Consider the following 17,290-nt stretch of genomic DNA (forward strand, 5'->3'; position numbering starts at 1 on the left):
ATGCAGTTTCTCAAAGGGGAGTGACCCGGAAGAGGAAAGTTACACGGAAGAGGAAATGCAGGTAAAAGCATAATTAAACTCAAAATTCTATCATTTACTTTCCTTCTATATTATTCTTTGTGTATACTGGTATTTTTTTGTGGCTATAAGTAATCATTAAGTTTCAAACCTCAATATACTGCTTTTGGATGTTAATTTGTTTTTGAATGGCTAACAAGATTAGTCAGAATTATTAAATTCAATCTTGTGGTTGTGGTTGATGATGGGATTAAATATTTGCAAGATGGAAGCAATAATTATTAATTAAAGACTTATGTTATTATCTCTTTCTATATGCTGACCTTGTCAAATCTAATCCATATTCAATCTGAAAATGTGTTTTACTCTTTCCATTTCTTTAGTATTGCTATGGTTTTTGTGATATGTCTGTCATTTGCCTTCTGAGAATGTGTTCTGTACATGACATTGCTTTGTGTTCAATCTAAAAATGTGTTTTACTATTTTTGTTTCATGACTTTACGTTGATGCAAAATACATTATCGGAAAATGACTTATGATTTTAGGTATTCCTGATGGTCGTTTATGAGAGGACCTTGAATACTGTATTTAAATTATATCATTGACTCTAGTTCCAACTCTAAACCCATAACAAGATGTCATGACACTACCTGCAGTTACATAGTTAAAATTTTTCAAAATGTTTGGCCTGAACCTATACCTTGTGGTTGGAACTAGCCTTCCCTACCTCTTACAAGTCTTTATTTTTTAGTTGTTGCTGCCAGTGGCGTATAATGATAAAGTTCATGTAACTTTTATCAAGTCATGTGGGTCTCTTATGTTCTTTGGACCTGTTGGCAGAATCATTTTTGTTTGGTTAAAATTCATAACATATTCATTTATCCTTAGAGTTAACATAGTTTGACAGTTTTTCCGTTTCCTCTAGCTAATATTGTTTTATATATGTTCATTACTTTCTAATTTTGTTTCTAGGCAGGGAATTCTTGTACTAGAACTAATGGATTGTCATTGCACTTTGGCTTTGTTTGTTTCATGTATATCACGAGAAAGAAAATCAATTTGAGGGATATTTTCTATTTATTTGATGGTAGGAACTTAGGTCAATCAGTGAAGAAAAATTCGTAAAAGGTCAGAAGATAATGGAGAATGTTTTCCCTTATTTTATTTTTGAAGACATTGTCCTACCGGCATAAATTGGTACTTCTAGCTTATTAATGTGCCTTGGCCCTTGAGATGTGTTAAGAGCCTTTTTTTCAAAAAAAATAAAATAATAAATGAATAGTATGCGTTTATTTTCTGAATGTCAATTGTCATTTCCAAACACATTGAAAATTGAAGAAAATGCGGCTTTAGTGAATAGTGAAGTAGAAGTGACTCTTCATTGCTGTTACCTTGGGTTGCTTTAACCTGTTATGCAGTGATCGATTCTCTGTCTAAACATACAGATGTCTTGTTAATAGGAGCATTCATTTTGGTTTGTTTTAAAAATCTGATGTGTTGGTTATTTGTCCTTGCAGTAATTATTCATTCATTTTTTGGTTGAGGTTATTGAGGGGGCATGGATTAACCTATGAATAAGGATAGTTAAAAGTTAGGAAATAAGTGTTAAATGACATTGACTCTCATATGAAAAGAACATTTAATGAAGCACAGAGGAGCTGTGAGATGACATCAACACAACCGAAACATAATTCCTTAGTCCACGTTTTTGTGTAGGCGCTGTTTTGTGACCCTATATGTTGGCAAAATATTTTGAATGCCTAGTACTAGTTTTTAACAGATATAGAAGCCAATCCACCACTCTCACTGATCTGGCCTTTTCTTTCTTTAAATTTTGATTTCATTCTGACTTTCTTCTAAATTTTGTTTATTGATTTATACATTATTTTGATTATCCAGTTTTTATGATTAGGTTCAATTCTCACTGGACAATTAGGTTCTTACAGCGTTTTCTGTAGTAGCGATCATCCAAATTATCTCTCTCTCTCTCAATTGACTCTCTCTTTCACAACCTTTTTATCACTTGACCTAATGCCCTTTTTTTTTCTCTTTTTCTCAAGGTCACGGTCCCTTCAATCGGACCAAATCAGTGCTGCGAATCCTTAGGGTTGTGGCCAGGAAGGCGTCATCCTTAGCGACTGCAAGTTTAAAAATAAATAACACTTAATTTAAATTCATATATCATATTACCAACAAGCCCAAGATCTCAGGATGTTACTCTTCAAGCTATTATAACATGGAAAACACATAATGGATGTAGATAAATATCCCACCCCAGAAAAGAAAAAAACAAGTCCTGCATTAGAATGGGAAAACTATGTTTTGATTGTATCAAAATGAGATGGCCAAAAATAAGTTCATCCATTTAAATTGTAGACTGCGGTATGTGAACACAAGTTATTTATGCAGTTATGCCATCAGAGACGGTGGTCTCAATTGAAAATGGCTATGTCAAGACTTAAAAGTTTATCTAATCTTACATCTGGGAATTGGCTTGAGCATACGCTTGGGCTTATCAGAAGAGTCAAATATTGCACTCTTGTTTGGCCCAATGTAACAATAGTCAAACTTATAAGTTTACCTCGTTAATTGACATGTTCTTTTTTACTACTTTTATGAATGATAATTTTTTGTCTTCCACTGCATTTTTTTGTTCCATCAACTTGAATCAACTCACTCCTTTTCATTGGTGCATTGATTGTTTTCCTTTGAACATGACCAAACCATCTCAAACGTCATTAATTTATATATATATATATATATACACACACTGGTATGCACTAAAACACAACAATATAATGCAAGTTTAAACAGTTAACCCCTACCAACTCTTGCCGCTTTATTTATTTTAAGATGGTGAACAATGTAACCGTGCCCCCCCCCCCCCCCCCCCCCCCCCCCCCCCCCCAACCTCTTCTCTTGCTTTTTACATGAACTTATTTAATAAAAATTTGATATTTAATCATTAAAGCAAATCAAACTAAATCGACATCAAGAATACCTTGACCATGTTACAAGTTCGACGTATATTAAGTGTTTCAGAAATGTTTAACGCGTAATCTTGTAAAGAAAGGCATTAGGATCAAAGAACTCTACTTCAGTAAGCATAAAAATGAGCATGCGGTGCAAAGCAAAGACTCCAAAAGTACTCAGAGAAGAAAGTCCATAAACATAAAAGAAAGGATTCACTTTCATCCACGAATGATAACTTATGAGCTACTCGAGATATCTAAACCATCATGTATACAAAATGCAGTTCAAGAGCAACCAAAAAAAATCACAGAACCCGCTTAACGTCTGTCATGAAATTACATGTGGGGTTGGCCTTGATTAATCCAATAAGGATTCAAAGTCAACCCCCCAAAAGTTTTGGGACTAAAGCTTAGTTTTTGTTGCTGTTGTAATTAAGGTTTATTGATTGAAAGGTATGCAGAAAGGATAGGAAATGGCATAATGAACTTCCTACCATGCTCAATCACTTGATGTAACTCCTTTTACATTACTTTAGAGATGTGTGATATTGATTAACACATTATGGGAATTTCATGTTAATTAAGAATTTTATCATTAAATTTTTTTTGTAAGAATTTTTTAAAATTTAATTTAGTCCTTTATGAATTTTTTTTTTGGCTCCCTCATTGTATGCTAGCTTCCCCAAATCCAAAGTTCAGGCTCCATCTTGGTGGTGGTGGTGGAATTAGTCACAATCTAGTGGTGCTTGTCGCTATCAGAGATTTGAGTTTTCTATCTTACCAAAATAGAGAGAAAAGAAGGGGAAATTGGATGTGAATTAAAGATGAGTTATATACCCTTTATCCAAGTTATTGTTGGTTATTATTATTTTCTTTTTACTACAAATTATCATTTCTTATATGGTACAAGTATAAATAGTAATTCTCTTAGAAAGTATCATTTATTTCCTTTCCCATTTCCTCTCAACTAAACAAAGCAAAGCTATATTCATTTTTTTTCATTCTACTTTTCTATTCCTTCAACCAAACACACATCAAGAAAAATACAAATATTTTCTTTCCAATAACATGATTACAACAAGTTGTTCAAATACACATGAATACAAATGATAACATGATTACAACAGGGTTTTTAATTTTTAGTACAACAAGTTGTTAAAATACACATGAAACAAATATGAAAATTTCCAAGTTCAGCAATAGGTTATAATCTTTTCAGATTATTATTTATTAGTTACAAAATACAAATTGCTCCATACTGAATGATTGTTGTGCTAAACCCACAACTTATATTTCTTACCTACAACACAAAGATAAAATTTATTAGTATCTTATTTATAAAAAATAATAATTTCAAACATAATTTAAAAACCACAATAACTTAGCTTATAATATAAATTAATTGCATATTTTATCACTATAAACAAGTCCAACATTATTAATTTCATAATTCATTACTATCAAACAAGATATATGATATTTAACTCAAGACATAACTAAGCATATTTATTAATGTAAAATAAATTTATTATTGTGAGACATAATTATCCATCCTTCATTTATTAAGCTAGCATATTTATTGCAAAAAATTTAATACTTGGGACATATACACTGTAAGATAAATTTATTATAAGATATTCATATTCATTATTAACAATTTTATTGAAATACTAATTATCAACTATACCAATGGTTAGATACTAAAAATACGGTCACTTCTCTATAACCCCTTCCAATTGAACAACCATTTAGATAAGAAGTGGCCCAAAGTCAAACTAATCATATAGTGCATTACTGCCTACATATAGAGAGAGTTTTGAAAATCAATTCGAATTGTTTGTATGTACCTCATTTTCATAGCATTCCAATCCGCTTCAGACGAGGCAGCAATCGAGGCCATAGCCTGCCACGTCATCAACCACAACCATAAGAAACCAAAACACAAACGCAAACAGAGCAAAATTCATGAGGCTCCAAAGAAACCCAGAAACCCATCAATAATTCGAAATCCAAACTGGGGAAAAGGGAAAATCATGAAAAACAGCTCCACGCACATCTCCGGCGACCTCTGTGGCGGTGAGCTTCGGTGTGTGGTGTGGTGGAGGTTTGGGCAAGCAAAGGACGGCACGGCGAGAACTTTTTCTGCTCTGGCGATCTGTGTGGCGGTGGTGGAGGTTCGGCGTGAAGGAAGCACTGGTTTTCTTTCTTCGTTCTCTGCTTGGAGGCCGTTTGGAGAGGCTGAGAGTCCACGTGGCAGGAGTTTATTGGCTGGCGTAAAACACTGAAGTGATAGAACGTTTTCTCTTGTAAAATATATATAGAGCGGAAATAGAAATAGAAGCAGAAACCAGCTAAGAGCCCAGCAGCTTGATGAACGAGTGAGAAAAATGGAGCTGTCGTCTGAGTGGAAATCTCTCTTCCCAATATCATCAGTTTTCAAACCTCCACTTCTCCTCACAGATTCAGACTCAGACTCAAAACCCATATTGGGTCCACTCTTCTTCAACCCTAAACCCAAAACCCTTTCTCTTCTCTTCACCTCTCCATCTCTCCCAAACCTAAACCACGCCGCACCACCTTTCCTCCAAACCCAAACCCAAACCCACAACCTCCTCTCCTTCCTTCGCCTCCCTCTTTCCAACTCCCTCCTTCTCTTCTTCCCCACCGGTCCCAACTCCGACCGACTCGGCTTCTTGCTTCTCTCTATCAAAGCTTCCCGTTTCCACACCTGGGGCGCCAAAGACGATGACGTTTTACACGAAAGTACCGGGTTCCAGTACCGCATTCTCAGGATTGCGGTTAACCCCAACCCCAACCCCTTTCCAGGTAATAATCATAATCATTCCACTGTTGTTGGGTATTTGCTGGCTTCTACATTGTGCTCTGTGCATTGGTTTGTTGTTCAGGAAATTCATAATTCTGGTAAATTTCCCAGAGTTTCTTGTTTAGGTTCTAAGGTTTTTAAGACTAGTTCTGTTGTGTATGCTTGTTGGAGTCCACATATACCCGAGGAGAGTGTAGTTTTGTTAGAAAGTGGTGCTTTGTTCTTGTTTGATTTGGAGTCTTGTTTTAGAAGAAGTAGGACTTCCAATTCCAATGCGCGTTTTAGAGGGACTAAGTTGCCTATATCGTGGGATGCTGATGCTGATGCTGATTCCGGGAACTGTAAATGGTTGAGCTGTGAATTCAGTTGGCATCCTAGGATTTTGATTGTTGCCCGGTCTGATGCTGTTTTCTTGGTCGATTTGAGGTTTGATGGGTGTGCTGTGAGTTGTTTAGCTAAGGTTGAGATGCTGAGGATGTATACTTCGGTTCAAAATGAACGGTTTCTTACGTTTACAATGGCGGGATCTGATGGTTTCTGTTTTGCATTGGCCTCGGATAGTTTGTTAGTTCTTTGTGATGTGCGGAAACCAATGATGCCGTTGTTGCAATGGGCTCACGGTCTTGATAATCCGTGCCATGTTAATGTATTTAGATTATCGGAATTGAGATCAAACTCAAGGGATGATAAATATAGCTGGGCTTCTAAATCAGGTTTTTGTATAATATTGGGATCTTTTCGGAATTGTGAGTTTAATCTATTTTGTTATGGACCTACTATACCAACCCCGAGAGGATCCATTGTTTCTGAAGTTTCGAAAGTTTTGAAAACCCATTATGCATGGGAGCTTCCTTCAGATCTCTTATTGTCGGGTCATGAGTGTCAATGTGGAAGTTGTCTTGTGAGAGAGGAGAATTTGAAGGATGATCTTCCTGAATGGATTGATTGGCAGCATAAGAAGGAATTGGCTTTGGGTTTTGTCATTTTAAACAAAGGTCTATCAGCAATGCTTTCTGAGTCGAATGAATTTGGTGGTTTTACATTGATAAGACTTATGTCATCAGGGAAGCTTGAATCACAAAGCTATTGTGCCTCGTGGAAGTTGAAAGAACTTCACACAGAACGGTTCCATTTTAAAAATAATTCCCTGTATATTATGGATGATGAGGAGTACAAATTTCCTAGAAGATTTAAGTACGTGAAACTTGATAAACTCTCTGCATATTTGAATGGTAGTCTAACTGAAGTCCTGGTTTCAAAATTGAAAAAGCCTTGCAAGGGTCCTCGAGAAAAGGAATCTTTTAGCTCAGAATCTCATGAAATCTTGTGTGAGAAGTTGAAGGCTTGTGGGTTTGGTCGATTGAGGTCGCCTCCTGCAGTTTCTGTTGTTTTTAATGACATCAGCTCGCCAGCAAGCATACATGAGGTTGCTTTGAGAAGGTTGTGGGCAGGCCTGCCAATGGAACTCTTACAACTGGCCTATTCCAACTACTCAGAGTTCCTTGAGGTACTTTTGGACCAGAAAAAAGTATCTTTGGAATTTCTAGTTGTCCCTGACCTACCTCAATTGTCTCCTTTCTTCCTAAGAAGGCCTTCATGCCGTAGCAATAAGTGGTCACACAAAGTGCAGCGAGATGATGCTCTAGTGGGTCCAGTACTTCCTCTTCCTATTTTACTTACACTTCATGAGTATCGTAATGGCCACTCAGAATCAGAAGAAGTAGGTGTATTTTCATTAGAGAAGGAAATTAGCCTGCAATGTGATGAAATCAAGCAGGTGGCCAGTGAAATGGCCTTGTCAGATTCTAGTTGTGAGCTTCATAGTGACCAAGCTGTCTCCCTTGCTGATGAAAGAGAAGATATGTGGGACAGTTCTCAAAAACCAAAACCTTTCTGTTTATACCATCCAGTTGCATTTAAGTGCTCTACCATGGATCGCGTACAGGACAATGTCTTTAAGGATGAAAAATTTGATAACCTGATTTTTAAAGTGCCTGAGAAGAAGCATGTTCCTAATGGCTTGGTGGAAACTGTTGGACCAGAACTGTTTGATGATCTCTGCCCTGCTGATTTGAGATTTGATACTTCTGCCAAGAACTTCGGGCCAAATGAATTAAAGATATACAAAGTTTTGAAGAAGAAATGGTCTAAATGGCAAGACGGATTTAATTTATATCAGCAATTTTGCACAGAGTCTAAATTCCAAAAGCAATCGGCATGACAATTAGATTTTCTCCCCAAATTTTGTAAACATTCCCCTCCCAAGTTTTTTTCTCCCATCTCTTCTTCTTCTTTTCTTTATTTTTTTTTTTCCCTCCTTTTAGTTTTATTTAGGAAGAATGAGGAAAAGATTATATGTGATCTGAAGAAACTTCAGAAACTGCTTTTGTACAGAATACATCAAGAAAGATTTTTTAGTTTTCTGAGAATCGGAAGATGATTTTAGTGATATGATGGCAGCTCTGAAATTTTTTTCATTGTTATGATTCTGTAAGTTCCTACCTTTTTATGTAAAAATATGCCAGGCCATGTCAGTTGGTGTACAGGATATCTTTTCTCTCTTTCCTATGATATTTTAAAGGTCTGGAGCTAATTTGCTTCAGTGAGCTGTATTGACTCACTTGTGTTCTGTTTTATTCTATTTCTTAGTGAATTAAATGAACACCAGCATGCTATACTTGAAGAATTAGCGGAGGAGGAAATAAATTCCTCAAACGGTAACTCAGCTGAAGGAAATTGATGAGACTTTTTTTTTGGTTGTTGTTGTTGTATGTCCTCATAGTGTGTATAAGATGCTTATCATTCATTTGAACTTGGATACCTGTCATGACTATATGAATGGTGTAAGTTTCCACTATAAACTAAGTCTAGGCATAATGTAATTGTGTGCATAAACCACTGTTGTAGCTTTCTTACATTGCATACTGCATATCTTATACTGCTTTATGTGAGAGCAGATGAGAAGCTTAAACCATTTGTGCGGGATTCTTATTATAGACCACTTTGTTTCATGGGCATAAGCCTCCACTCGGGTTGTAAAGAGGTGGGGTTTAAGGTTTAGTTTTCAGCATCCAAAGGAAAAATAAAGACAGTTAAAAACCACCACTACATGGAACCATTGTTTTGAGAAATCTTCTGTTTGGTTCAGTGGGTGTCATCATTGAAACTGACCTTTGTCTCTTTAATTTTTGCATACTAGCAAGTATTAGTAGCATGATTGGATTGAAGCAATCAACTTGCATTCATATTTTGAATAATTTTGCTCAAATTACCAAAGATCAGTTGGGTGAATGTTTGACTAGAGATTGTTGGCTCCTTTACTCACTCTTCTGACTGTAATGAAGATCCTGAAATGGATAACAGGCTTTACCAGCAGCTATCTACTGGTTGAACTTACAGGTGACAGCAAATTCTTGAACGTATAACGGGTCCTAGGTTTATTGTTGAACTATCTCTATTCGTGTTGATCCTGTTGTTCCTGAACAAAACCATCGGCTGATAGCTGACCAAGGTGATTTTGATGAAGATATCTGGACTAAGCCTCAATGAAACAGGATTGCTGCCTTTTCAAACTTCAGACTTTTGTTGATAAAAGGTACACAATCATTCCCTATACATTTTTTTCCCATTCTCAATGTATTTGCAGGCTCAATGTTTGCTATTGAATCCCTTATTTTTTGGTTTCAGCTCCTATTTTTGTACGCACATACTATTGTTGTATAGAACTAGTAAAAAGATATCTTTAATCATGAGTTTACTGTGAGTTTACTGTAATTTTGAAGAAAATATTTTAGGATAAAAAAAAAAAAAGAACAGTAGTAGGCTTTAGCTTTAACACACTAACTGACCAGACCAGAAACTGAACAAAATACATTCTCTCTGTACTTAGCCAAACAAAAAGAAAGAAAAAAAAAAAAAAAAAAAAACGCACATATTCACATTTTTTTGCTGAACAGAACCATAAATATAGGGATGAAATGAAAGTGACAGTTCTTGAAGAGCTGAAGAAGTCAAAGTTCTCTGTTCAGAATCCATTTTAGTTTACAAATTTTTTTAAATTTGGGTGAAAGAGAAAGCAATGTTGGACTATCTCCCAGAAGAAGTGGTTCAGGAGATTCTGAACAGACTACCAGTCAAATCCCTAATTCAATTCAGGCGTGTTTCCAAATCATGGAACTCTCTAATCACAGCCTCTTCCTTCATCAATTCCCACCTCACTCGATCACTTTCACTTGTTCCCAACTCCAACACACTAGTTGTTAGGAGCTGCACCGCTTCTGAATCCAAGGTAGTAGAGAGCTAAAATTTCATTCACGATGACAATAAGGATGACTCCTTGTTAAACCCATTTCAGAATATTGAGTTTTCATCATTGAGTTTCTCTAAGTTAATTGGCTATGCGAATGGCTTGTCCTGTCTTTATGAACAAGACCGTTAAGTTCTTTGGAATCCTTCTGTTAGAAAATGTTTCACCCTTCCAAAGTCTTCCCTTATTCTCATACGCGGCCAGCATTGTTGTTGTTCTGCATTCGGGTTTGATTCACTATCCAATGATTATAAGGTGGTGACAATTGATTTTCAACATACTGATCAGAATGATCAGTCTGAGAGCAAGCCAGCTTTGGCTGAGGTTTATTCTCTTAAAGAGGGTTCTTGGAGAATAACTACTACTAGAGTCCCTTCTCCGCCTTGAATCATATTTGATTTCAGTTTCCCAGCAGCCTTTTTAAATGGGGCTGTCAATTATACGGTGAACGATTTGGCCAATGGCCGTGTACCAAGGATTCGTGATTTGGCCAATCGCCATGGACCAAGGATTCGTCCATCAGTTTTGTCCTTTGATTTAAGTAATGAGGCTTTTCGTGTGATGTCGTTGCCAGTAGGGATGATACATTCATATGCATTGGACACTTCAGTGATCAGGGGAGCACTTTTTATATTATGTCATGCTTTATTATGTCAGGGGAATAAGTGCTATGATGTTTGTTCCATTTGGGTGATGAAAAAGTATGGCGTTGTTGATTCTTGGACTAAACTTTGCAATTTTAATCTTACTGGAGGAATTACGAGGGTATTAGGTTTCCGGAAGAGTGGTCATATGTTAGTGACAACAGCAAGAGCGCTTTCTGTTGGGTTCACTTCATATGACCCTAAGAATCGAGAAGTTAAGAAGTTGGGGATGTATGGGGCAACAATAGATTATTGTGCTAATAATTTTGTGGAGAACCTTGTCTTACTTGACAAACCAAATGATGCAGTTTCTCAAAGGGGAGTGACCCAGAAGAGGAAAGTTACATGGAAGAGGAAATGCAGGTAAAAGCATAATTCAACTCAAAATTCTATCATTTACTTTCCTTCTATATTATTCTTTGTGTATACTGGTATTTTTTTGTGGCTATAAGTAATCATTAAGTTTCAAACCTCAATATACTGCATTTGGATGTTAATATGTTTTTGAATGGCTAACAAGATTGGTCAGAATTATTAAATTCTATCTCGTGGTTGTGGTTGATGATGGGATTAAATATTTGCAAGATGGAAACAATAATTATTAATTAAAGACTAATGTTATTATCTTTTTCTATATGCTGACCTTGTCAAATCTAATCCATATTCAATCTGAAAATGTGTTTTACTCTTTCCATTTCTTTAGTATTGCTATGGTTTTTCTGATATGTCTGTCATTGCCTTCTGAGAATGCGTTCTGTACATGACATTGCTTTGTGTTCAATCTAAAAATGTGTTTTACTATTTCTGTTTCATGACTTTACATTGATGCAAAATACATTATCGGAAAATGACTTATGATTTTAGGTATTCCTGATGGTCGTTTATGAGAGGACCTTGAATACTGTATTTAAATTATATCATTGACTCTAGTTCCAACTCTAAACCCATAACAAGATGTCATGACACTACCTGCAGTTACATAGTTAAATTTTTTCAAAATGTTTGGCGTGAACCTATACCTTGTGGTTGGAACTAGCCTTCCCTACCTCTTACAAGTCTTTATTTTTTAGTTGCTTCTGCCAGTGGCGTATAATGATAAAGTTCATGTAACTTTTATCAAGTCATGTGGGTCTCTTATGTTCTTTGGACATGTTGGCAGAATCATTTTTGTTTGGTTAAAATTCATAACGTATTCATTTATCCTTAGAGTTAACATAGTTTTACAGTTTTTCCGTTTCCTCTAGCTAATATTGTTTTATATATGTTCATTACTTTCTAATTTTGTTTCTAGACAGGGAATTCTTGTACTAGAACTAATGGATTGTCATTGCACTTTGGCTTTGTTTGTTTCATGTATATCACGGGAAAGAAAATCAATTTGAGGGATATTTTCTATTTATTTGATGGTAGGATCTTAGGTCAATCAGTGAAGAAAAATTTGTAACAAGTCAGAAGATAATGGAGAATGTTTTCCCTTATTTTATTTTTGAAGACATTGTCCTACCAGCATAAATTGGTACTTCTAGCTTATTAATGTGCCTTGAGATGTGTTAAGAGCTTTTTTTTCAAAAAAATAAATAAATAAATGAAGAGTATGCATTTATTTTCTGAATGTTAATTGTCATTTCCAAACACATTGAAAATTGAAGAAAATGCGGCTTCAGTGAATAGTGAAGTAGAAGTGACTCTTCATTGCTGTTACCTTTGGTTGCTTTAACCTGTTATGCAGTGATTGATTCTATGTCTAAACATACAGATGTCTTGTTAATAGGAGCATTCATTTTGGTTTGTTAATAAAAATCTGATGTGTTGGTTATTTATCCTTGCAGTAATTATTCATTCATTTTTTGGTTGAGGTTATTGAGGGGCATGGATTAACCTATGAATAAGGATAGTTCAAAGTTAGGAAATAAGTGTTAAATGACATTGACTCTCATATGAAAAGAACATTTAATGAAGCACAGAGGAGCTGTGAGATGACAACAACACAACCGAAACATAATTCCTTAGTCCACGTTTTTGTGTAGGCGCTGTTTTGTGACCCTGTATGTTGGCAAAATATTTTGAATGCCTAGTACTAGTTTTTAACAGATATAGAAGCCAATCCACCACTCTCACTGATCTGGCCTTTTCTTTCTTTAAATTTTGATTTCATTCTGAATTTCTTCTAAATTTTGTTTATTGAGTTATACATTATTTTGATTGTCCAATTCTTATGATTAGGTTCGATTCTCACTGGACAATTAGGTTCTTACAGCGTTTTCTGTAGTAGCGACCATCCAAATTCTCTCTCTCTGTCTCTCTCTCTCAATTGACTCTCTCTTTCACAACCTTTTTATCACTTGACCTAATGCCCTTTTTTTTTCTCTTTTTCTCAAGGTCACGGTCCCTTCAATCGGACCAAATCAGTGCTGTGAACCCTTAGGGTTGTGGCCAGGAAGGCATCATCCTTAGCAGGTGGCATTGGCAGGTAATTATCTTAGACAATTTGTGGTTTTTTGAAATAATGGGTGAAATGGGTTTTGGTGTTCTGTGTTGTCCGAGATTATTTTGGGGTGTAATTGTGGTTTTGCTTTCAAATTTGGACTTTGAATTTTGGGTTTTGGTGGGTTTGATTGTGAATATTTTGAGCAATGTGTTCCGATATTTGGTTATCTACATCATTATTTGGTCCTTTTAACTTATATGAATCTTTTCATTGATTTTTTTCCTGAGTTTGAATCCGTTGTTCAGATATTGGAAATTTTATTTTTGAGTCTAGCTTCTTGTTTTTGATACAAAACCTCAATTTGGTGATGGGAATATGTACAAAATTCCCAGACCTGTGAGATGCAAAAATAGAGAAAAATATACGCAAAAAAAAAATAATAATAATAATCACACACAAGACAGTATTTATGTGGTTTGGCAAATTGCCTACGTCCACAAAGTTGCAGGGATTTCACTATTCTTAGGGAAAAATACAAAAGGGATTTCACTATTCTTAGGGAAAAATACAAAGTGTGGTAGTATAGTTTTTCTCTTTAAAAAAAAAACGACATCAAAACCCTAATCTCAAAAACAACAGTTTTTATATCCGCTCCATGGACCAAGCCTCAGAAAATCTCCCATTAAAAACTGTAACAACATTATTTCGGGTCGGGTCATAATCCGGATCAAATACAACTAGGCTCTACAAAGCACAACATTTGGGTTCATCTTCAATTTCAATTTTGGGTGAATTTGGATGATCTACTAGAATAACAAGTTTTAAAATTGAGCGCTTGGATATAGGTTTTGATCGATTCTCTGTTTTATCTATGGATCTGGTAATTTTATGGGTTTCCATATTATGGATTGTAAATTTGTTTTATTGGATATGATTTTTATTTGATATAGTTATGCATGATTCTCATTTCTCAAGGTCACTGTTCCAGTTTCTCCTCAACCATTTCATGAGTGAGTGACTAATTGGTTAAGTAATATTTTGTATTCCCATTTTATGGTCTATAAGAGTTAAACAGGTATAGAAAAGGAAAGGGAGAAGGGTATGCTTTTCTTTTCTCTCACAGTTTTTTTCCTTCGCTACAATCTAGTGTATTCAAAAGTTTCTTTGATTGTTTTGTTGTCTTGCTTAGGAGCTCTATAATTCATTTTCTATTCTTATATCAAGTGGTACTTTTGTAGTGGAACGGATTATGTCCAGTTTTTCTACTTGGCATTTTGTTGGGACACTGTTTATGAGTGGGATTGTTATTTAAATTCACTAGTGGTGGCCAGTGGAGAATTAACATCCTTCATTTTGAAGTTCATTCGCTAATGAAATTTTTTAGAGGGAGTTTAGTATTCCTTTAAAAAAAAATTTGCTGCCTTTTCCCATTTGGAAAACATCATGAGGTCAAGAATTATAGAAGGATTTTTGAAGGATAATGAAATTGTTCACAATGTTGGTAAAAGCACGCTAAAACTCAAAGCTCGAAGTCCTAAGGCTCCTCCGTTTTTTGCCTCAAAAGCTAGGCTCATTCAAAGAAGCGCACTTTAGGTGCTTTTCAGTGTTTATTTATTTATATTTTTCAAAAAACTAAACCAAAACTGGAGTAAAACTATAGGATCTTGACATTATTGATATAAACCATTAATTTGGCATATTTTTAGTGTAACTTATCAAAAAAAAAAAAAAAATTGAGTGTAACTTGTCCTGAAACCTACAACCTCGTTCTTCTCTACTGTTATTTTTATTTTTTCTTGATTTTTTCTCCTTGAAATAGTAACCTGCCTAGCTTCTTCTTCTAATTCTTTTTTTCCCCCCTTCTGGATATTTGCTTAGTACCAATTACCATATTGCTACGTCCTCATATTCTTACCTCATTCATGCAAAAAATAAAAAGTATGATATAATATATTTGTGGTAATGGCTTAGTTATTTCAGTGGTTGATGTTGAACGTAATAGACTAATTCTTATAGACTTATAGTCATTAAGTGATTAAATTATTAACTAATAGTATTCATTAGTCAAAGGAAATTATGGGTATCGGAGATTTAAGAAAGGATATTACATGGAAGTGGAGTATTCATATACAGCTGATCAAAAAAATAAAATGACTTGATTGCAATTTTTGTGTTATATGAAATTTTTTATTTCAATTTATATGATAATTTGATTGTTTCACTTCTCATTAAGAATTATTCTTTAAAATGTTTGCTTCACTTTAATCAAGCGTGCATTTGCGCTTTGCGCCTAGGCTCCAAAAGGTCTTTGCGTTTAAGTGTGCTCCTCGCTTTTACCAACACTGATTGTTCATTATTGTAGGTAATGCACATGATTAGTTTGACTTTGGGCCACGTCTCATCTAAATGATTGTTCAATTGGAAGGGGTTATAGAGAAGTGACCATATTTTTAGTATCTTACTATTAGTATAGCGGATAATTAGTATTTCATTAAAATTGTTAATAATGAATATCTTATAATAAATTTGTCTTACAATATATATGTCCAAGTATTAAATTTTTTGCAATAAACATGCTTGCTTAATGAATGAAGGATGGATAATTATGTCTCACAATAATAAATTTATTTTACATTAATAAATATGCTTAGTTATGTCTTGAGTTAAATATCATATATCTTGTTTGCTAGTAATAAATTATGCCATTAATAATGTTGGACTTGTTTGATAATGATAAAATATGCAATTAAGTTATATGAGAAGCTAAGTTATTGTGGTTTTTGAATTATGTTTGAAATTATTATTTTTTATAAATAAGATACTAAGAAATTTTATCTTTGTGTTGTAGGTAAGAAATATAAGTTGTGGGTTTAGCACAACAATCATTCAGTGTGGAGCAATTTATATTTTGTAACTAATAAATAATAATCTGAAAAGATTATAAATTATTGCTGAACCTGGAAATTTTCATATTTGCTTCATGTGTATTTTAACAACTTGTTGTACTGAAAATAAAAAATAAAAAAATCTGTTGTAATCATGTTATCATTTGTATTCATGTGTATTTGAACAACTTGCTGTAATCATGTTATTGGAAAGAAAATATTTGTATTTTTCTTGATGTGTGTTTTGTTGAACGGATAAAAAAGTAACATGGTAAAAAATGAATATAGCTTTGCTTTGTTTAGTTGAGAGGAAAAGTGAAAGGAAATAAATAATACTTTATAAGAGAATTACTATTTATACTTGTACCATATAAGAAATGATAATTTGTAGTAAAAAGAAAATAATAATAATCGACAATAACTTGGGTGTATATATGGCTACCAAATTTAAGGACAACTTTAGACAAATAGATTATGTGTGTATATATATATATATATATATATAGTTTTAATTGAATTACAAGACTCTTCAAAATATTATTATTTTTATAAATTTATAATTATAATTATAAAAGTAATAAATTACAAAATTCTTGAAACAATAAGTGCATGGACACAACAAAAAGACATGTTGTAATTTGTACAAAATAAAAAAATGACACTAGTATTGGACCAAGGTGAAAGTAATATTGTTCTAATCACAATAGAATATATTAACAATTGCGAAAAAACAAAGTTTAACACTACCTATCACACCAAGCCTCCCAAGATCAAATATTTTGGTGCCTCTCTCCATCAGGGGAATTTATAGTTAAATCAGCCTACAATATTCTAAGATCAGTAGCTCAAGTCCCCCATCAACATCTAAGTAGTAAAGACTGGAAAGATATTTGGAAGCTCAAAGCAAATGCAAGACTCAAACATTTGTTGGGGAAAATAGCTTGAGAGTTCTTCCAACTTGTGTAGTTATAGACAACAGGTTCTCCATTCCCTCTATTGATTGTTGTTTGTGCAAAAATGCCCCGGAAACTCTTGATCACATATTCCTTCAATGTGATTGGGCATCCCAAATCTGGCTCCTTGCTCCATGGCCTCTCAATCTTCAAAATATGGGTAACATTTCCATCTTTGTCTAGATAAAGATAATTCTAAATCCTAAAGGTCTGCTTGGTTTAGATGATTGTAATGTAAAGTATTTTCAGCTATATGCTCT

At 34.4% G+C, this 17,290-nt stretch overlaps 1 protein-coding gene and 1 long non-coding RNA gene across 3 annotated transcripts; both read left to right on the top strand.

The window, feature by feature from the left end:
- Positions 1-4,964: 4,964 nt before the first annotated feature.
- On the top strand, positions 4,965-8,788 carry LOC115986673. The gene has a single exon (XM_031109907.1). It carries the CDS (start codon positions 5,378-5,380, stop codon positions 8,033-8,035), a length of 2,658 nt encoding a protein of 885 aa, XP_030965767.1. The 5' UTR covers positions 4,965-5,377; the 3' UTR covers positions 8,036-8,788.
- Positions 8,789-9,241: 453 nt separating this feature from the next.
- On the top strand, positions 9,242-16,147 carry LOC115986675. Of its 2 annotated transcripts, XR_004090813.1 has the most exons (4): positions 9,242-9,409; positions 11,073-11,127; positions 13,144-13,234; positions 16,041-16,147. It is a non-coding gene; the product is annotated as an uncharacterized LOC115986675 (long non-coding RNA). The 2 variants fall into 2 exon arrangements; XR_004090812.1 differs by lacking the exon at positions 9,242-9,409 and having other exon boundaries at positions 9,772-11,127.
- Positions 16,148-17,290: the final 1,143 nt, after the last annotated feature.

The sequence above is a fragment of the Quercus lobata genome, chromosome 4 (genome assembly GCF_001633185.2).
Source record: "Quercus lobata isolate SW786 chromosome 4, ValleyOak3.0 Primary Assembly, whole genome shotgun sequence".
Taxonomy (NCBI): domain Eukaryota; kingdom Viridiplantae; phylum Streptophyta; class Magnoliopsida; order Fagales; family Fagaceae; genus Quercus; species Quercus lobata.

What these genes read in the sequence shown, in the direction of transcription:
- LOC115986673 (XM_031109907.1), top strand. Translation starts at nt 5,378, where the DNA reads ATGGAGCTGTCGTCTGAGTGGAAATCTCTCTTCCCAATATCATCAGTT.